Source organism: Salmo salar, chromosome 07 (genome assembly GCF_965601325.2).
Source record: "Salmo salar chromosome 07, fSalSal1, whole genome shotgun sequence".
Taxonomy (NCBI): Eukaryota; Metazoa; Chordata; class Actinopteri; order Salmoniformes; family Salmonidae; genus Salmo; species Salmo salar.
This window is the reverse complement of record NC_138297.1, coordinates 69,081,343-69,103,799: the sequence shown is the minus strand read 5'-3', so window position 1 is coordinate 69,103,799 and position 22,457 is coordinate 69,081,343. Positions and strand designations below refer to the sequence as shown.

Here is a 22,457-nt window from a genome sequence, read left to right as displayed (position 1 = left end):
TAGGTATTAGTTACCCCTGTCAAGGAGACAGAGGAAAGGCACCCAGTCCTGTTCTATCTAGGTATTAGTTACCCCTGTCAAGGAGACAGAGGAAAGGCACCCAGTCCTGTTCTATCTAGGTATTAGTTACCCCTGTCAAGGAGCCAGAGGAAAGGCACCCAGTCCTGTTCTATCTAGGTATTAGTTACCCCTGTCAAGGAGGCAGAGGAAAGGCACCCAGTCCTGTTCTATCTAGGTATTAGTTACCCCTGTCAAGGAGACAGAGGAAAGGCACCCAGTCCTGTTCTATCTAGGTATTAGTTACCCCTGTCAAGGAGACAGAGGAAAGGCACCCAGTCCTGTTCTATCTAGGTATTAGTTACCCCTGTCAAGGAGACAGAGGAAAGGCACCCAGTCCTGTTCTATCTAGGTATTAGTTACCCTGTCAAGGAGACAGAGGAAAGGCACCCAGTCCTGTTCTATCTAGGTATTAGTTACCCCTGTCAAGGAGGCAGAGGAAAGGCACCCAGTCCTGTTCTATCTAGGTATTAGTTACCCCTGTCAAGGAGACAGAGGAAAGGCACCCAGTCCTGTTCTATCTAGGTATTAGTTACCCCTGTCAAGGAGCCAGAGGAAAGGCACCCAGTCCTGTTCTATCTAGGTATTAGTTACCCCTGTCAAGGAGACAGAGGAAAGGCACCCAGTCCTGTTCTATCTAGGTATTAGTTACCCTGTCAAGGAGACAGAGGAAAGGCACCCAGTCCTGTTCTATCTAGGTATTAGTTACCCCTGTCAAGGAGACAGAGGAAAGGCACCCAGTCCTGTTCTATCTAGGTATTAGTTACCCCTGTCAAGGAGACAGAGGAAAGGCACCCAGTCCTGTTCTATCTAGGTATTAGTTACCCCTGTCAAGGAGACAGAGGAAAGGCACCCAGTCCTGTTCTATCTAGGTATTAGTTACCCCTGTCAAGGAGCCAGAGGAAAGGCACCCAGTCCTGTTCTATCTAGGTATTAGTTACCCTGTCAAGGAGACAGAGGAAAGGCACCCAGTCCTGTTCTATCTAGGTATTAGTTACCCCTGTCAAGGAGCCAGAGGAAAGGCACCCAGTCCTGTTCTATCTAGGTATTAGTTACCCCTGTCAAGGAGACAGAGGAAAGGTACCCAGTCCTGTTCTATCTAGGTATTAGTTACCCCTGTCAAGGAGACAGAGGAAAGGCACCCAGTCCTGTTCTATCTAGGTATTAGTTACCCCTGTCAAGGAGACAGAGGAAAGGCACCCAGTCCTGTTCTATCTAGGTATTAGTTACCGCTGTCAAGGAGACAGAGGAAAGGCACCCAGTCCTGTTCTATCTAGGTATTAGTTACCGCTGTCAAGGAGACAGAGGAAAGGCACCCAGTCCTGTTCTATCTAGGTATTAGTTACCCCTGTCAAGGAGACAGAGGAAAGGCACCCAGTCCTGTTCTATCTAGGTATTAGTTACCCCTGTCAAGGAGCCAGAGGAAAGGCACCCAGTCCTGTTCTATCTAGGTATTAGTTACCCTGTCAAGGAGACAGAGGAAAGGCACCCAGTCCTGTTCTATCTAGGTATTAGTTACCCCTGTCAAGGAGACAGAGGAAAGGCACCCAGTCCTGTTCTATCTAGGTATTAGTTACCCTGTCAAGGAGACAGAGGAAAGGCACCCAGTCCTGTTCTATCTAGGTATTAGTTACCCCTGTCAAGGAGACAGAGGAAAGGCACCCAGTCCTGTTCTATCTAGGTATTAGTTACCCCTGTCAAGGAGACAGAGGAAAGGCACCCAGTCCTGTTCTATCTAGGTATTAGTTACCCCTGTCAAGGAGCCAGAGGAAAGGCACCCAGTCCTGTTCTATCTAGGTATTAGTTACCCCTGTCAAGGAGGCAGAGGAAAGGCACCCAGTCCTGTTCTATCTAGGTATTAGTTACCCCTGTCAAGGAGACAGAGGAAAGGCACCCAGTCCTGTTCTATCTAGGTATTAGTTACCCCTGTCAAGGAGACAGAGGAAAGGCACCCAGTCCTGTTCTATCTAGGTATTAGTTACCCCTGTCAAGGAGACAGAGGAAAGGCACCCAGTCCTGTTCTATCTAGGTATTAGTTACCCTGTCAAGGAGACAGAGGAAAGGCACCCAGTCCTGTTCTATCTAGGTATTAGTTACCCCTGTCAAGGAGGCAGAGGAAAGGCACCCAGTCCTGTTCTATCTAGGTATTAGTTACCCCTGTCAAGGAGACAGAGGAAAGGCACCCAGTCCTGTTCTATCTAGGTATTAGTTACCCCTGTCAAGGAGACAGAGGAAAGGCACCCAGTCCTGTTCTATCTAGGTATTAGTTACCCTGTCAAGGAGACAGAGGAAAGGCACCCAGTCCTGTTCTATCTAGGTATTAGTTACCCCTGTCAAGGAGACAGAGGAAAGGCACCCAGTCCTGTTCTATCTAGGTATTAGTTACCCCTGTCAAGGAGACAGAGGAAAGGCACCCAGTCCTGTTCTATCTAGGTATTAGTTACCCCTGTCAAGGAGACAGAGGAAAGGCACCCAGTCCTGTTCTATCTAGGTATTAGTTACCCCTGTCAAGGAGCCAGAGGAAAGGCACCCAGTCCTGTTCTATCTAGGTATTAGTTACCCCTGTCAAGGAGCCAGAGGAAAGCACTGGGGAGTTATGATGTGATTCTAGTTTACATTCTGCTGCTATAATAGAGAATTTACGTTAATCAACCTTTTTCTATGCTCTGGTACTAGGGTATTTACCGTAACGATGACCTAGCTTTCAGGTAAATTGGGCAGGTGTTGTCCCTTATACCTTTCAGGATTTAGACATTTTGGACATTAGTAAAAAAAAAAAACAGAGATTATTGGTCATTTTAATAATGAGTTTCTTTCTCTGGATTACGTTGGAATATGAATGTTGTTCCAGAATGAGGAATGAGGACAACTGAACAGTATTCTGTATTCTGCCTCTGTGTTGTCATAGTGAATGGAGGGAAGGGAGCCAACTGATGATTGCTTGTACTGCATTCCAAATGGCACCCTATTCCCTATGTAGTACACTATGTTTGATCAAAACTCTATGTTCCCTGGTCAACAGTAGTGCACTACATAGGGAATAGGGTGCCATTTGGGATGTAGTTCTTGTTATTGATGCTCTACATTCACCTCACTGCATTTGGCCCATTTTAGCAGCTTGTCAGGGTTCCTGTTAACAGGTCTCTGTGAGTCTCATTTCAGCAGCTTGTCTCTGTCAGGGCTCCTGTTAACAGGTCTCTGTGAGTCTCATTTCAGCAGCTTGTCTCTGTCAGGGCTCCTGTTAACAGGTCTCTGTGAGTCTCGTTTCAGCAGCTTGTCTCTGTCAGGGCTCCTGTTAACAGGTCTCTGTGAGTCTCATTTCAGCAGCTTGTCTCTGTCAGGGCTCCTGTTAACAGGTCTCTGTGAGTCTCATTTCAGCAGCTTGTCTCTGTCAGGGCTCCTGTTAACAGGTCTCTGTGAGTCTCATTTCAGCAGCTTGTCTCTGTCAGGGCTCCTGTTAACAGGTCTCTGTGAGTCTCATTTCAGCAGCTTGTCTCTGTCAGGGCTCCTGTTAACAGGTCTCTGTGAGTCTCATTTCAGCAGCTTGTCTCTGTCAGGGCTCCTGTTAACAGGTCTCTGTGAGTCTCATTTCAGCAGCTTGTCTCTGTCAGGGTTCCTGTTAACAGGTCTCTGTGAGTCTCGTTTCAGCAGCTTGTCTCTGTCAGGGTTCCTGTTAACAGGTCTCTGTGAGTCTCGTTTCAGCAGCTTGTCTCTGTCAGGGCTCCTGTTAACAGGTCTCTGTGAGTCTCATTTCACCAGCTTGTCTCTGTCAGGGCTCCTGTTAACAGGTCTCTGTGAGTCTCATTTCAGCAGCTTGTCTCTGTCAGGGCTCCTGTTAACAGGTCTCTGTGAGTCTCATTTCAGCAGCTTGTCTCTGTCAGGGCTCCTGTTAACAGGTCTCTGTGAGTCTCGTTTCAGCAGCTTGTCTCTGTCAGGGTTCCTGTTAACAGGTCTCTGTGAGTCTCGTTTCAGCAGCTTGTCTCTGTCAGGGTTCCTGTTAACAGGTCTCTGTGAGTCTCGTTTCAGCAGCTTGTCTCTGTCAGGGCTCCTGTTAACAGGTCTCTGTGAGTCTCGTTTCAGCAGCTTGTCTCTGTCAGGGCTCCTGTTAACAGGTCTCTGTGAGTCTCGTTTCAGCAGCTTGTGTCTGTCAGGGCTCCTGTTAACAGGTCTCTGTGAGTCTCGTTTCAGCAGCTTGTCTCTGTCAGGGCTCCTGTTAACAGGTCTCTGTGAGTCTCATTTCAGCAGCTTGTCTCTGTCAGGGCTCCTGTTAACAGGTCTCTGTGAGTCTCATTTCAGCAGCTTGTCTCTGTCAGGGCTCCTGTTAACAGGTCTCTGTGAGTCTCATTTCAGCAGCTTGTCTCTGTCAGGGCTCCTGTTAACAGGTCTCTGTGAGTCTCATTTCAGCAGCTTGTCTCTGTCAGGGCTCCTGTTAACAGGTCTCTGTGAGTCTCATTTCAGCAGCTTGTCTCTGTCAGGGCTCCTGTTAACAGGTCTCTGTGAGTCTCATTTCAGCAGCTTGTCTCTGTCAGGGCTCCTGTTAACAGGTCTCTGTGAGTCTCATTTCAGCAGCTTGTCTCTGTCAGGGCTCCTGTTAACAGGTCTCTGTGAGTCTCATTTCAGCAGCTTGTCTCTGTCAGGGCTCCTGTTAACAGGTCTCTGTGAGTCTCATTTCAGCAGCTTGTCTCTGTCAGGGTTCCTGTTAACAGGTCTCTGTGAGTCTCGTTTCAGCAGCTTGTCTCTGTCAGGGTTCCTGTTAACAGGTCTCTGTGAGTCTCGTTTCAGCAGCTTGTCTCTGTCAGGGCTCCTGTTAACAGGTCTCTGTGAGTCTCGTTTCAGCAGCTTGTCTCTGTCAGGGCTCCTGTTAACAGGTCTCTGTGAGTCTCGTTTCAGCAGCTTGTGTCTGTCAGGGCTCCTGTTAACAGGTCTCTGTGAGTCTCGTTTCAGCAGCTTGTCTCTGTCAGGGCTCCTGTTAACAGGTCTCTGTGAGTCTCATTTCAGCAGCTTGTCTCTGTCAGGGCTCCTGTTAACAGGTCTCTGTGAGTCTCATTTCAGCAGCTTGTCTCTGTCAGGGCTCCTGTTAACAGGTCTCTGTGAGTCTCATTTCAGCAGCTTGTCTCTGTCAGGGCTCCTGTTAACAGGTCTCTGTGAGTCTCATTTCAGCAGCTTGTCTCTGTCAGGGCTCCTGTTAACAGGTCTCTGTGAGTCTCATTTCAGCAGCTTGTCTCTGTCAGGAGTCCTGTTAACAGGTCTCTGTGAGTCTCATTTCAGCAGCTTGTCTCTGTCAGGGCTCCTGTTAACAGGTCTCTGTGAGTCTCATTTCAGCAGCTTGTCTCTGTCAGGGCTCCTGTTAACAGGTCTCTGTGAGTCTCATTTCAGCAGCTTGTCTCTGTCAGGAGTCCTGTTAACAGGTCTCTGTGAGTCTCATTTCAGCAGCTTGTCTCTGTCAGGGCTCCTGTTAACAGGTCTCTGTGAGTCTCATTTCAGCAGCTTGTCTCTGTCAGGGCTCCTGTTAACAGGTCTCTGTGAGTCTCATTTCAGCAGCTTGTCTCTGTCAGGAGTCCTGTTAACAGGTCTCTGTGAGTCTCATTTCAGCAGCTTGTCTCTGTCAGGGCTCCTGTTAACAGGTCTCTGTGAGTCTCGTTTCAGCAGCTTGTCTCTGTCAGGGCTCCTGTTAACAGGTCTCTGTGAGTCTCGTTTCAGCAGCTTGTCTCTGTCAGGGCTCCTGTTAACAGGTCTCTGTGAGTCTCGTTTCAGCAGCTTGTCTCTGTCAGGGTTCCTGTTAACAGGACTCTGTGAGTCTCATTTCAGCAGCTTGTCTCTGTCAGGGCTCCTGTTAACAGGTCTCTGTGAGTCTCATTTCAGCAGCTTGTCTCTGTTTGAGTCTCTGACAGAGTTAAACATGCATTACATCTGCATATCTGTCTATGGGGGGGGGTTAGGATTCTGTCTGTGTGTTGGTGAGAACTATGGACTGTGTTCAGTATGTGGACATGAAGAATAATGGATGTTTCCACACATGATCATTCAGATCAGGGTTTATGGTGTGAAAGAACAGCATGTTAGCAACACTGAAGTGGTGTTGTAACCAATGTACTATATGAATACACATTTACACATATAATAGTCCACACTGTAGAATATATGTTTGAAGCCCGTCCCGTCCACCTGTAAACGCTGGTCTGTGTGTTTCTCTCCCCAGGACTGGTACTCTGGAGCTGGGGGACAAGCTGCTGGCCATCGATAACATCCGCCTGGACAACTGTTCCATGGAAGACGCTGTTCAGATTCTCCAGCAGTGTGAAGAACTGGTCAAGCTCAAGATACGCAAGGACGAGGACAACTCAGGTAGTGCGTACACACTGGACACACACACACACACACACACACACACACACACACACACACACACACACACACACACACACACACACACACACACACACACACACACACACACACTGGACACACACACACACACTCACACACTGGACACACACACACACACACACACACACACACACACACACACACACACACACACACACACACACACACACACACTGGACACACACACACACACACACACACACACACACACACACACACACACACACTGGACACACACACACACACACACACACTAGACACACACACACACACACCACACACACTGGACACACACACACACACACACACACACTGGACACACACACACACATACACACACTGGACACACACACACACACAGGACACACACACACAAACACTGGACACACACTGGACACACACACACATACACACACGCACACACACACACTGGACACACACACACACACACACACACACACACACACACACACACACACACACATACACACACACACACACTGGGCACACAAACACTGGACACACACTGGACACACACACACACACACACGCACACACACACACACACACACACACACACAGACTCACTCATCAACACACACACATCATTAGCGGTGTGTATCTCCCTGGTGGCAGCAGTGGGTCTTCCACCAGTACACATACAGATGGGTCTGCAGCCCAGTTCAGTTCAGATCACACACACAACCTCTCTGTTAGTCAAAACCACTGAACCAACCTCTCTGTTAGTCAAAACCACTGAACCAACCTCTCTGTTAGTAAAAAACCCTGAACCAACCTCTCTGTTAGTCAAAACCACTGAACCAACCTCTCTGTTAGTCAAAACCACTGAACCAACCTCTCTGTTAGTAAAAACCCCTGAACCAACCTCTCTGTTAGTCAAAACCACTGAACCAACCTCTCTGTTAGTCAAAACCACTGAACCAACCTCTCTGTTAGTCAAAACCACCGAACCAACCTCTCTGCTAGTCAAAACCACTGAACCAACCTCTCTGTTAGTCAAAACCACTGAACCAACCTATCTGTTAGTAAAAACCCCTGAACCAACCTCTCTGTTAGTCAAAACCACTGAACCAACCTCTCTGTTAGTCAAAACCACTGACCCAACCTCTCTGTTAGTCAAAACCACTGTACCAACCTCTCTGCTAGTCAAAACCACTGTACCAACCTCTCTGTTAGTCAAAACCACTGAACACCACCTCTCTGTTAGTCAAAACCACTGAACCAATCTCTCTGTTAGACAAAACCACTGTACCAACCTCTCTGCTAGTCAAAACCACTGTACCAACCTCTCTGCTAGTCAAAACCACTGTACCAACCTCTCTGCTAGTCAAAACCACTGTACCAACCTCTCTGTTAGTCAAAACCACTGAACCCAACCTCTATGTTAGTCAAAACCACTGACCCAACCTCTCTGCTAGACAAAACCACTGAACCAACCTCTCTGTTAGTCAAAACCACTGAACCAACCTCTCTGTTAGTCAAAACCACTGAACCAACCTCTATGTTAGTCAAAACCACTGACCCAACCTCTCTGCTAGTCAAAACCACTGACCCAACCTCTCTGTTAGTCAAAACCACAGTCCTTGTTAGATATAATTCACCTGACCAGGACTGTCATACCTAAAACAAAACATGTGTGAGTTAGCACTCACTCCAACCCATCTCTACAGCCCTAGGATCTAATTACCCATACACATGTTCCTTCCATTTCCAGGAAATGGAATACATGAATCATTTATCAAAAATAGCAACAGAAAAAAATACAAATAAATCAGCTTCAATTGTGAGTCGTATTCAATGATTCATTCCTCCCAGTCTCACTGACTGAATGATGGAGTTGATGAAGTCAATATGAAGTCTGACAGAACAGCAGGTGGATGATTCATTCCTCCCAGTCTCACTGACTGAATGATGGAGTTGATGAAGTCAATATGAAGTCTGACAGAACAGCAGGTGGATGATTCATTCCTCCCAGTCTCACTGACTGAATGATGGAGTTGATGAAGTCAATATGAAGTCTGACAGAACAGCAGGTGGATGATTCATTCCTCCCAGTCTCACTGACTGAATGATGGAGTTGATGAAGTCAATATGAAGTCTGACAGAACAGCAGGTGGATGATTCATTCCTCCCAGTCTCACTGACTGAATGATGGAGTTGATGAAGTCAATATGAAGTCTGACAGAACAGCAGGTGGAGACAGAGCCAAGACCCTAAAGGCTTGACTGATACTAATTAAGAATGAGTAGAACTTTAACTGTAGAATTAGATCTACAACAGAATGGCTGGGTTTACACTGGCTTTTTTTTCTTCTCACTAATTTGTCTTTTCACCAATCAGACCAGCGCTGAAAAATGATTTGATGTGAAAAGATCTGATGGGATTGGTCAAAAGACGGGCCTTCCAAAAGAATTGTGCTTCCTGTGTAAACCCAGCCAATTAGAGAGAACACAGTCCTTCCCACCATCCCGTTTCCTGAAAGAGTCTTCTCAGTTTACCCCCTTAAACTGTTGCAATGCAGCAGGAGACCCCACGGCCAATCATCACAGAGCTATTACTCTGTATGCATATTAGGCTTAGATTAGTTTAATTGGAACAAATGAAACGCTCTGTTTGTTCAATCAGACCACTAACAACCAACGCACCAAATCCCCCCCTCACCACCGGGGACGTGATGAACCAATCGGCTCACAGAGGGGGGCAGAATCAAACTGACATCCATGTTTATTGATTCATCTATTTCCATGTCTCTCAAATGGCACCCTATTCCCTTTAGAGTGGCCCTATAGGCCCTGGTCAAAGGTAGTGCACTATAAAGGGGAAAAGGGTGTAATTTGGGATGCGCTCTATGTGTCTAGTGTGTGTTTTGTTCTTTTAGTTATTTGTTTGAACGCAGAACTAAATATTTATAATTGAAGTTGTAATGGAACAGAGATAATCAGGTTACAGATCTCACTTCACTGTTATTACTAATGCAGTCAGAGTGTTTAAACAACACACACACACACACACACACACACACACACACACACACACACACACACACACACACACACACACACACACACACACACACACACACACACACACACACACACACACACACACACACAAGAATTTCCATATTAATGTATCTGTCACTTTAGCTATATGTCTCCTGGCTCCCACCACCACCCATAGTCACTAGGAGGAGAGTTAAGGGTTTCTCCTCCTGGCTCCTCACACCACCCATAGTCACTGGGAGGAGAGTTAAGGGTTTGTCCTCCTGGCTCCTCTCACCACCCATAGTCACTGGGAGGAGAGTTAAGGGTTTGTCCTCCTGGCTCCTCTCACCACCCATAGTCACTGGGAGGAGAGTTAAGGGTTTCTCCTCCTGGCTCCCCACACCACCCATAGTCACTGGGAGGAGAGTTAAGGGTTTGTCCTCCTGGCTCCTCTCACCACCCATAGTGACTGGGAGGAGAGTTAAGGGTTTCTCCTCCTGGCTCCCCACACCACCCATAGTGACTGGGAGGAGAGTTAAGGGTTTCTCCTCCTGGCTCCTCTCACCACCCATAGTCACTGGGAGGAGAGTTAAGGGTTTCTCCTCCTGGCTCCCCACACCACCCATAGTCACTGGGAGGAGAGTTAAGGGTTTCTCCTCCTGGCTCCTCACACCACCCATAGTCACTGGGAGGAGAGTTAAGGGTTTCTCCTCCTGGCTCCCCACACCACCCATAGTCACTGGGAGGAGAGTTAAGGGTTTCTCCTCCTGGCTCCCCTCACCACCCATAGTCACTGGGAGGAGAGTTAAGGGTTTCTCCTCCTGGCTCCCCACACCACCCATAGTCACTGGGAGGAGAGTTAAGGGTTTCTCCTCCTGGCTCCCCACACCACCCATAGTCACTGGGAGGAGAGTTAAGGGTTTCTCCTCCTGGCTCCTCTCACCACCCATAGTCACTGGGAGGAGAGTTAAGGGTTTCTCCTCCTGGCTCCCCACACCACCCATAGTGACTGGGAGGAGAGTTAAGGGTTTGTCCTCCTGGCTCCTCTCACCACCCATAGTCACTGGGAGGAGAGTTAAGGGTTTCTCCTCCTGGCTCCCAACACCACCCATAGTCACTGGGAGGAGAGTTAAGTCAAGTGTTAATGAACTAGAGTGAACAAGAGTCAGTCCATCTGTTCTGAGAACTGTGTTATCCTAGCTCACCCACTGTAGGGACTGCTAGGTCTTTCTCTGGTGGCAGACAATCTCTCTCTCTACCATCTCTACCTTCTGATGTTCCTATCAGACAATCTCTCTCTCTACCATCTCTACCTCTGATGTTCCTATCAGACAATCTCTCTCTCTACCATCTCTACCTTCTGATGTTCCTATCAGACAATCTCTCTCTCTACCATCTCTACCTACTGATGTTCCTATCAGACAATCTCTCTCTCTACCATCTCTACCTACTGATGTTCCTATCAGACAATCTCTCTCTCTACCATCTCTACCTTCTGATGTTCCTATCAGACAATCTCTCTCTCTACCATCTCTACCTACTGATGTTCCTATCAGACAATCTCTCTCTCTACCATCTCTACCTACTGATGTTCCTATCAGACAATCTCTCTCTCTACCATCTCTACCTTCTGATGTTCCTATCAGACAATCTCTCTCTCTACCATCTCTACCTTCTGATGTTCCTATCAGACAATCTCTCTCTCTACCATCTCTACCTACTGATGTTCCTATCAGAAAATCTCTCTCTCTACCATCTCTACCTACTGATGTTCTTATCAGACCATCTCTCTCTCTACCATCTCTACCTACTGATGTTCCTATCAGACAATCTCTTCCCTCATCTTCCTAGAATCCAGTTAAGAAAGAGCATCCCTCCCTCCTTCTCCTCCTCCGCCTCCTCTTTATTCCTCTCTCACTGCTTACCTGGAAGACACAGTTGCCATTTGACCAGTCTTGTTTTCCATCTTAGATCTCCAGTGGTACTGTGGTAGAGGATAGAGGATCATGTCACTGTGGAGAGAGAGAGAGAGAGAGAATTAGAGAGAGAGAAATAGAGAGAGAAAAATAGAGAGAGACATAGATAGAGAGAGAGACAGAGAAATAGAGATAGAGAAATAGAGAGAGAGAGAAATAGAGAGAGAGAGAAATATATAGAGAGAGAAATAGAGAGAGAGAGAAATAGAGAGAGAGAGAAATAGAGAGAGAGAGAAATAGAGAGAGGGGGAGGTTCTCTCCTGTCAACTCCTGGGCTCTTACCCATATTCACAAAGTGTCTCAGAGTAGGAATGCTAATCTAGGATCAGTTTAGCCTTTTAAAAAGGCTCCCGACTGGCGCAGCGGTCTAAGGCACTGCATCTCAGTGCTTGAGGCGTCACTACCGGTGTAGGATGTCATTGTAAATAAGAACTTGTTCTTAACTGACTTGCCTAGTTAAATAAAAAATACAAATTAAATCATAATAAATCATAATGAATATGAGGGAGGACCAGATCCTAGTTCAGCACTTGTACTCTGAGATGCTTTGAGGAAACAGGCCTAGTCAGCTTTCAGCAGAGGAAAAAACATCTTCATGTGTTATATTAACCAATATTCAACTCTCTAAGTAGCATTGATCCTGTAGGTTCATGCTCTACAACATTCGCAGAGTACGACCCTGCCTCACACAGGAAGCGGCGCAGGTCCTAATCCAGGCACTTGTCATCTCCCGTCTGGATTATTGCAACTCGCTGTTGGCTGGGCTCCCTGCCTGTGCCATTAAACCCCTACAACTCATCCAGAACGCCGCAGCCCGTCTGGTGTTCAACCTTCCCAAGTTCTCTCACGTCACCCCGCTCCTCCGCTCTCTCCACTGGCTTCCAGTCGAAGCTCGCATCCGCTACAAGACCATGGTGCTTGCCTACGGAGCTGTGAGGGGAACGGCACCTCCGTACCTTCAGGCTCTGATCAGGCCCTACACCCAAACAAGGGCACTCCGTTCATCCACCTCTGGCCTGCTCGCCTCCCTACCTCTGAGGAAGCACAGTTCCCGCTCAGCCCAGTCAAAACTGTTCGCTGCTCTGGCACCCCAATGGTGGAACAAGCTCCCTCACGACGCCAGGACAGCGGAGTCAATCACCACCTTCCGGAGACACCTGAAACCCCACCTCTTCAAGGAATACCTGGGATAGGATAAAGTAATCCTTCTAACCCCCCCCTTAAAAGATTTAGATGCACTATTGTAAAGTGGTTGTTCCACTGGATATTATAGGTGAATGCACCAATTTGTAAGTCGCTCTGGATAAGAGCGTCTGCTAAATGACTAAAATGTAAATGTAATGCATTGAAAAACATGAAGTAGTTAAACCAAGTAGGGATGGTAGATTTGTTCTACTTTATTCAGATGCTCAGCCGGTTCTTCTTCTTCAAAGAGTCTCCAGCTCTCAGTAGTTTATAATGAGCAGGGTTTCTCTTTTCCATCGTCTGATGGAGAGGAACTCACAGGTGGGCTGCACTCTGTCTAAAGTGGTATGCCCTCTTAACACGGAGAGATAATTCTCCACTCCCTCTCTCTCTAGGTCCTCTCTCTAGGTCCTTCCTCTCTCTAGGTCCTCCCTCTCTCTCCCTCCATCCCTCCCTCTCTGTCTCTCCATACATTGAACCGTGGGCTATATCTTGCTATACACTATCAGGAAGTAACAGTTAATGTTATTATTTGTCTGAATGACTTATCTAGCTCCACGCTGTCGTACAGTGAGCTCCAAGAGGACCTTAGTTGTTGTTCTGGCTCTGTACTCCAGCACTTTGTATATGAAATGATACAATGACTCTGAGGTTGAATGAGTTTCTCACTCCAGAAAAACGCATGTCAAAAATGTTATAAATTGATTTGCATTTTAATGCTCCTAACCCTGGTCCTAACCCTGACCTTAACCCTGGCCCTAACCCTGACCCTAACCCTGGTCCTAACCTTGGCCCTAACCCTGGTCCTAACCCTGGTCCTAACCCTGACCCTAACCCTGGTCCTAACCCTGGTCCTAACCCTGGCCCTAACCCTGGTCCTAACCCTGGCCCTGGCCCTAACCCTGGTCCTAACCCTGACCCTAACCCTGGCCCTAACCCTGGCCCTAAACCTGACCCTAACCCTGGCCCTAACCCTGACCCTAACCCTGGCCCTAACCCTGGCCCTAACCCTGGTCCTAACCCTGGCCCTAACCCTGGCCCTAACCCTGGTCCTAACCCTGGTCCTAACCCTGGTCCTAACCCTGGTCCTAACCCTGGCCCTAACCCTGGTCCTAACCCTGGCCCTAACCCTGGCCCTAACCCTGGTCCTAACCCTGGCCCTAACCCTGGTCCTAACCCTGGTCCTAACCCTGGCCCTAACCCTGGTCCTAACCCTGGTCCTAACCCTGACCAGGGCTGTGCTTGTCCCAGCATGGGGACAGAGTTGTAAAGCCAAGGGACGGATGTATACACTGTGCTGTTGTCCTGTGTTCCAGACGAACAGGAGCTGTCTGGATCCATCATCTACACGGTGGAGCTGAAGAGATATGGAGGCCCGCTGGGGATCACCATCTCAGGCACAGAGGAGCCCTTTGACCCCATCGTCATCTCCAGCCTCACCAAGGGAGGACTGGCCGAGAGGTGAGAGAGCTAGGGGAATGGGGTGTGGGTAGCTGGCAGAGACAGGGGACAGGGGACAGGGGAATGGGGTGTGGGTAGCTGGCAGAGACAGGGGACAGGGGACAGGGGAATGGGGTGTGGGTAGCTGGTAGAGACAGGGGACAGGGGACAGGGGAATGGGGTGTGGGTAGCTGGCAGAGACAGGGGACAGGGGAATGGGATGTGGGTAGCTGGCAGAGACAGGGGACAGGGGAATGGGGTGTGGGTAGCTGGCAGAGACAGGGGACAGGGGAATGGGGTGTGGGTAGCTGGCAGAGACAGGGGACAGGGGACATGGGAATGGGGTGTGGGTAGCTGGCAGAGACAGGGGACAGGGGACAGGGGAATGGGGTGTGGGTAGCTGGCAGAGACAGGGGACAGGGGACAGGGGAATGGGGTGTGGGTAGCTGGCAGAGACAGGGGATCTCTCTCTCTCTCGCTGGGTAGAACTGACTGACACCCTGGGGAGGCTTGGATAGCTCAGGCAGACGCCAGACCAGCTGGTCTGAGGACAGAAAATGTGTTTGGCTCAGTAGGATGAAGAGTTGAGGTTTCTGGGGGGTGTTAATCTGACAGATTTCTTTGACACTCTCTTTGCACACAGACCTAAGGCCTCTTCTCCTGGGTCATGTTCAGCAGAACACACTGTAGCCAGACAATGTGCAACTTCCTATTGGTAGTACATCCCCGGTTCATAGCGTTTTCTCCCTAATGAACACAGCCCTGGTGTTTCTCTGTGTATAGGACGGGAGCGATCCACATCGGGGACAGGATCCTAGCCATCAACTGTAACAGTCTGAAGGGTAAACCACTGAGTGAAGCCATTCACCTGTTGCAGATGGCTGGAGAGTCTGTCACACTGAAGATCAAGAAACAGGGAGAACGTGAGTAGAGGACACACACACACACACACACACACACACACACACACACACACACACACACACACACACACACACACACACACACACACACACACACACACACACACACACACACACACACACACACAGAGGCCAAGGACCGTACACATATAACTCGCCAGCTTGTAGTCGTAAAAAACAGAAATGAGTCATTATTTTCTACCTCTGTTTGGTTCAGCCGTTCCTCTGTTTGGTTCAGCCGTTCCTCTGTTTGGTTCAGCCGTTCCTCTGTTTGGTTCAGCCGTTCCTCTGTTTGGTTCAGCCGTTCCTCTGTTTGGTTCAGCCGTTCCTCTGTTTGGTTCAGCCGTTCCTGTGGGGGGTTTGGGATAAACGCTGAAAATGAGGTCTGAGGTCATCACAGACTCAGGAGATGTGATAGGTTGAGTTCTGTGAGATAATATCAGCCAGGTAACATGACCTTTATGAATGATGAAGTCTTCATGTTGAGTTCTGTGAGATAATATCAGTCAGGTAACATGACCTTTATGAATGATGAAGTCTTCATGTTGAGTTCTGTGAGATAATATCAGCCAGGTAACATGACCTTTATGAATGATGAAGTCTTCATGTTGAGTTCTGTGAGATAATATCAGTCAGGTAACATGACCTTTATGAATGATGAAGTCTTCATGTTGAGTTCTGTGAGATAATATCAGTCAGGTAACATGACCTTTATGAATGATGAAGTCTTCATGTTGAGTTCTGTGAGATAATATCAGTCAGGTAACATGACCTTTATGAATGATGAAGTCTTTATGTGCTTGTTCTGATTACATAAATGCTTCAAAACTTCCCAAACAGTGACGTTAGCTGATGAAGATTATCGCATACAACAAAACATACCACATCTCCTAAACCCGTGTTGCCCTCAGACCTTATTTTCAACGTTTATCCCCCGAAAAAACATTAAAAAACATTCATTTCCCAATAGGCTTTATCCAACGAGCCATGTTAGTACCTACAAAAAGATGCTGTTACTATTGCTCTCTATTATGTAGTACAAACAGAGCACTCACTGGTGTTAAATACCATCACACATGACATAGTACAAACAGAGCACTCACTGGTGTTAAATACCATCACACATGACATAGTACAAACAGAGCACTCACTGGTGTTAAATACCATCACACATGACATAGTACAAACAGAGCACTCACTGGTGTTAAATACCATCACACAGTACATAGTACAAACAGAGCACTCACTGGTGTTAAATACCATCACACAGTACATAGTACAAACAGAGCACTCACTGGTGTTAAATACCATCACACAGTACATAGTACAAACAGAGCACTCACTGGTGTTAAAGACCATCACACATTACATAGTACAAACAGAGCACTCACTGGTGTTAAATACCATCACACATGACATAGTACAAACAGAGCACTCACTGGTGTTAAATACCATCACACAGTACACATTACATAGTACAAACAGAGCACTCACTGGTGTTAAATACCATCACACAGTACACATGACATAGTACAAACAGAGCACTCACTGGTGTTAAAGACCATCACACATGACATAGTACAAACAGAGCACTCACTGGGGTTAAATACCATCACACAGTACACATTACATAGTACAAACAGAGCACTCACTGGTGTTAAAGACCATCACACATGACATAGTACAAACAGAGCACTCACTGGGGTTAAATACCATCACACAGTACACATTACATAGTACAAACAGAGCACTCACTGGTGTTAAAGACCATCACACATGACATAGTACAAACAGAGCACTCACTGGTGTTAAATACCATCACACAGTACACATTACATAGTACAAACAGAGCACTCACTGGTGTTAAATACCATCACACATGACATAGTACAAACAGAGCACTCACTGGTGTTAAAGACCGTCACACATGACATAGTACAAACAGAGCACTCATTGAGGTCAAGGTTCAGGTAACATGTTGTACATTCTAGGTCATCTACATAACAACGTACTATAACCTAATAGGCCTGTCAATGCAATCTACACACAACATGTTAGTTATCTATGCTGTGCTGTACTCTACCATGTACACACACTGTGTACCACACGCACACACACATCACCCATATCAACACACCTCATCACAGTGGATGAAATAGTATTTCAACACAGTCAGACTATTCCCAGATCACTTGTTGTGTTGGTATAGGCTGCCAAATGGATTCAATGCAGACAATTTACAGAAGATATGGTCCCACTACAGAAGACAATTTGTTCTTATCTTGAGCTGCGCTTATTTCTGCTGAACTACAGTGAGATTGATTTAGAAGTTGTCTGGAAACGGCTGTGAGGGAAAAATAACAGATTGTATTAGCATTTCTTCCTCTGCTTGTCTCTCTCTCTCTCTCTCTCTCTCTCTCTCTCGCTCTCTCTCTCGCTCTCTCTCTCTCTCTCTCTCGCTCTTCTCACACTACACCTCCCATTCTCTCTCTCTCTCTCTCTCTCTCGCTCTCTCTCTCTCTCTCTCTCTCTCTCTCTCTCTCTCTCTCTCTCTCGCTCTCTCTCTCTCTCTCTCTCTCTCTCTCTCTCTCTCTCTCTCTCGCTCTTCTCCTCACACTACACCTCCCATTCTCTCTCTCTCTCGCTCTCTCTCGCTCTCTCGTTCTCTCTCTCTGACTCTCTCTCTTTCTCTGAGCCTCTCTCTCTCGCTCTCTCTCTCTCTCTCTCTCTCTCTCTCTCTCTCTCTCTCTCTCTCTCTCTCTCTCTCTCTCTCTCTCTCTCTCTCTCTCTCTCTCGCTCTTCTCCTCACACTACACCTCCCATTCTCTCTCTCTCTCGCTCTCTCGTTCTCTCTCTCTGACCCTCTTTCTCTCTGACTCTCTCTCTTTCTCTGAGCCTCTCTCTCTCTCTCTCTCTCTCTCTCTCTCTCTGACCCTCTTTCTCTCTGTCTCTCTCTCTCTCTCTCTCTCTCTCTCTCTCTGACCCTCTCTCTGACTCTCTCTCTCTTTCTCTGAGCCTCTCTCTCTCTCTGACCCTCGCCTCACCATTTCCCTTCGTTTCACACTTTCTCCCTTCACATTTTCTCATATTCTCTCTCCCCCTCTCTCTCCCTCCCTCCTCTAGTGGCCAGTCCCAAGCAGCCGTCGGTGTCTGGTCATCTCAGTGATGTGATGCTGAGTGATGTGGAGGACGAGGCAGGGTTAGGCGGGCTGGGAGGCCAGGCAGAGAGCCAGAAACTTGGGAAGCTCTCTGACCTCTACTCCACCACCATCCCCTCTGTGGACTCAGCCGTGGAGTCCTGGGACGGCTCGGCCATAGACACCACCTTCAACACCCAGGGTGAGAGGAAAGAGAGAGAGAGTGTGTGTGTGTGTGTGTGTGTGTGTGTGTGTGTGTGTGTGTGTGTGTGTGTGTGTGTGTGTGTGTGTGTGTGTGTGTGTGTGTGTGTGTGTGTGTGTGTGTGTGTGTGTGTGTGTGTGTGTGTGCGTGTGTGCGTGCGTGCGTGCGTGCGTGCGTGCACATATGTGGCATGTGTGTCCCTGACAGTTACAGACATTGAGGGACAGACAGAATGGGAGGCTCACATCTTTTTACTACACCAGTGTCCAAAAACACAACACTAATAAAACAAACCATTACTGTCCATCACCATAGCAACATCCACAGCAGTTGTCCAAAACAACAGACTTTAGAGAATACAGCTCACGTTGCCAGTACATCCTTCCTGATTCCTAGAGGGCAATTTATATCAGAGCATTCATTATGCATTATACAGCTGTGGGCGAGGCAACGTGCGGATTGGCTGGAAGAGGAAATAATTGGCTAATGGATCTAGGGATGCCCATAACCATTATAATGGTAGAATGGTCCCCACAGCAATGATGTGCTGGATTTACAATTAGTCTCCTCCTAACACAGTAAGGCCTCTTAGTTAACTATAATCACCCTGAGTAGGGAGAGAACACACACACACACACACACACACACATACACACACACACACACACACACACACACACACACACACACACACACACTACGAGCGAAAACACACACACATACACACTATGAGCGAAAACACACACACACACACACACATACACACTATGAGCGAAAACATACACACATACGGCTCTGGTCGAATGTAGTGCAATATATAGGGAATAGGGTGCCATTTGGGATGCATTCAAAACATTATCCAACATGTGCTAGAATGAATGAGGAACCATGCTGGTCCTTTTACTATGAGGAGAACCATGCTGGTCCTATTAGGAGATTTACTATGAGGAGAACCATACTGGTCCTTTTACTATGAGGAGAACCATGCTGGTCCTATTAGGAGATTTACTATGAGGAGAACCATGCTGGTCCTATTAGGATATTTACTATGAGGAGAACCATACTGGTCCTATTCGGAGATTTATTATGAGGAGAACCATGCTGGTCCTTTTACTATGAGGAGAACCAGACTGGTTCTATTTTAGGAGGTTTACTATGAGGAGAACCATGCTGGTCCTATTACTATGAGGAGAACCATACTGGTCCTATTAGGAGATTTACTATGAGGAGAACCATGCTGGTCCTATTAGGAGATTTACTATGAGAGGAACCATACTGGTCCTATTCAGAGATTTACTATGAGGAGAACAGTGCTATTAGGAGATGTACTATGAGGAGAACCATGCTGGTCCTATTAGGAGATTTACTATGAGGAGAACCATGCTGGTCCTATTAGGATATTTACTATGAGGAGAACCATACTGGTCCTATTAGGAGATGTACTATGAGGAGAAAATCCATACGCTAGCTATTGTGATTGTATTATTTTATATCCCATCCATTATATCGAAAGGCAGAAGGACGAGGAATCTGTTTATTGTTAATCAATATATACATCCGTATGCTGTACTTGTATTTCACATATGGCTATCATGTCATCCATCTAATGTCCCATAGGAGGAATGATCATCCATCTAATGACCCATAGGAGGAATGATCATCCATCTAATGTCCCATAGGAGGAATGATCATCCATCTAATGTCCCATAGGAGGAATGATCATCCATCTAATGACCCATAGGAGGAATGATAATCCATCTAATGTCCCATAGGAGGAATGATAATCCATCTAATGTCCCATAGGAGGAATGATCATCCATCTAATGTCCCATAGGAGGAATGATAATCCATCTAATGTCCCATAGGAGGAATGATCATCCATCTAATGTCCCATAGGAGGAATGATAATCCATCTAATGTCCCATAGGAGGAATGATCATCCATCTAATGACCCAGAGGAGGAATGATCATCCATCTAATGTCCCATAGGAGGAATGTTCATCCATCTAATGTCCCATAGGAGGAATGATAATCCATCTAATGTCCCATAGGAGGAATGTTCATCCATCTAATGTCCCATAGGAGGAATGATCATCATGTCATCCATCTAATGTCCCATAGGAGGAATGATCATCCATCTAATGTCCCATAGGAGGAATGATCATCATGTCATCCATCTGATGTCCCATAGGAGGAATGATCATCCATCTAATGTCCCATAGGAGGAATGATCATCCATCTAATGACCCATAGGAGGAATGATCATCCATCTAATGACCCATAGGAGGAATGATAATCCATCTAATGTCCCATAGGAGGAATGATCATCCATCTAATGTCCCATAGGAGGAATGATCATCCATCTAATGACCCATAGGAGGAATGATCATCCATCTAATGTCCCATAGGAGGAATGATCATCCATCTAATGTCCCATAGGAGGAATGATCATCCATCTAATGTCCCATAGGAGGAATGATCATCATGTCATCCATCTGATGTCCCGTAGGAGGAATGATCATCCATCTAATGTCCCATAGGAGGAATGATCATCCATCTAATGTCCCATAGGAGGAATGATCATCCATCTAATGTCCCGTAGGAGGAATGATCATCCATCTAATGTCCCATAGGAGGAATGATCATCCATCTAATGTCCCATAGGAGGAATGATCATCATGTCATCCATCTAATGTCCCATAGGAGGAATGATCATCCATCTAATGTCCCATAGGAGGAATGAGCTTTGCTGTGCCAAGGCCTATAGAACCAGAAGAAAGGCATTGGCAGGTCTAGAGTTGTTGCTGCCCCGGTGTGTATGTGTCTGTGTGTGTCTGTGTGTGTGTGGCTCCCTTGTGGCTCCCTTGTAGCTCCCTTGTATATCCCTTGTGGCTCCCTTGTGGCTCCCTTGTGGCTCCCTTGTGGCTCCCTTGCGGCTCCCTTGCGGCTCCCTTGCGGCTCCCTTGTGGCTCCCTTGTGGCCCCCTTGTAGCCCCCTTGTAGCACCATGTGGACTCAGCTCTAGCATGAATCATAGATGTTTACACAGGTAGAGCTAGATCACACACAGGGAATAGAAACTCCACCAGCTCTACATTATTGATGAAACACAGCAGCAGAATAGAGCCGCAGCAGCCAAACAGTCAGATGCCTTTGTTTATCTCAATATCAGACCAGAGAGAGAGAGAGAGAGAAAGAGAGAGAGAGAGAGAGAGAAAGAGAGAGAGAGAGAGAGAGAGAGAGAGAGAGAGAGAGAGAGAGAGAGAGAGAGAGAGAGAAAGAGAGAGAGAGAGAGAGAGAGATCCACTAATAATAAAAACTCAAAAAAGAGCAATTAAGTTTTGGAAGCATCTAAAATACAGTGACCTCCTCTCATATCATTACCAAGCCCTGCAATGCCAAGAGCTGAGCAAAGAAAAGAGTCCCCTCATCCAGCTGGTCCTGGGGCTGAGTTCACAAACCTGTTCTACTAACACACTGAAGCCTCAGGACCAGAACATCCAATCAATCAGAATAAACCAAATTACAACACAGTCAAAACAAAACTACATTGTTTACTGGAAAACACAAGCACAAGGCAAAATGCAGTGCTATCTGGCCCTAAATCCACAGTACACCGTGGCTAAATATTTGACCATGGTTACTGATCAAAACCTTAGAAAAACCTTGACAATGTACAGGCACTAGTGAGCACAGCCTTGCCATTGAGAAGGGTAGACACAGGAAAACCTGGCTCCCTGTAGAGGAAAGGCTGTGCAACCACTGCACAACAGCAGAACCTGAGACGGAGCTGCATTTCCTGACAAAATGTCAAAAATATAAAACAATTAGAGAGTGTCATTTCCCCAAATTTGAAACCCTTATTCAAGGTTTCAAAGATCTCTCTGATGAGGATAGGCTACCCGTCCTGTTGGGGGAGGATGCAGAGAGCTGTGGGTTGGCAGCGCACTACATTGCTGCCTGCCATAAGATGAGGGACAGTGTCTGACAGACCAATCAACCTGCACATGTACTCTACTGTATGCTTATTGTTATTGTTGAATGTGGTTATTCTGACCCTTGGTTATTGTTGTTACTGTTGTCCCGTTGACAATTTTGATTCTCATTATTTTCATATTGTAAATATCCAAAATAAGCTTTGGCAAC

General features: G+C 46.9%; 1 protein-coding gene across 1 annotated transcript in view; it reads left to right on the top strand.

Annotated features, from left to right (window-relative positions):
- Positions 1 to 22,457, top strand: part of LOC106576653 (glutamate receptor-interacting protein 1) — a 153,629-nt gene that overhangs the window by 102,495 nt on the left and 28,677 nt on the right. The window contains exons 10-13 of the mRNA XM_082977232.1: positions 6,257 to 6,402; positions 13,927 to 14,071; positions 14,834 to 14,973; positions 18,097 to 18,312. Coding sequence (XP_082833358.1) covers positions 6,257 to 6,402; positions 13,927 to 14,071; positions 14,834 to 14,973; positions 18,097 to 18,312 — 647 coding nt within the window. The remainder of the gene's footprint in view (positions 1 to 6,256; positions 6,403 to 13,926; positions 14,072 to 14,833; positions 14,974 to 18,096; positions 18,313 to 22,457) is intronic.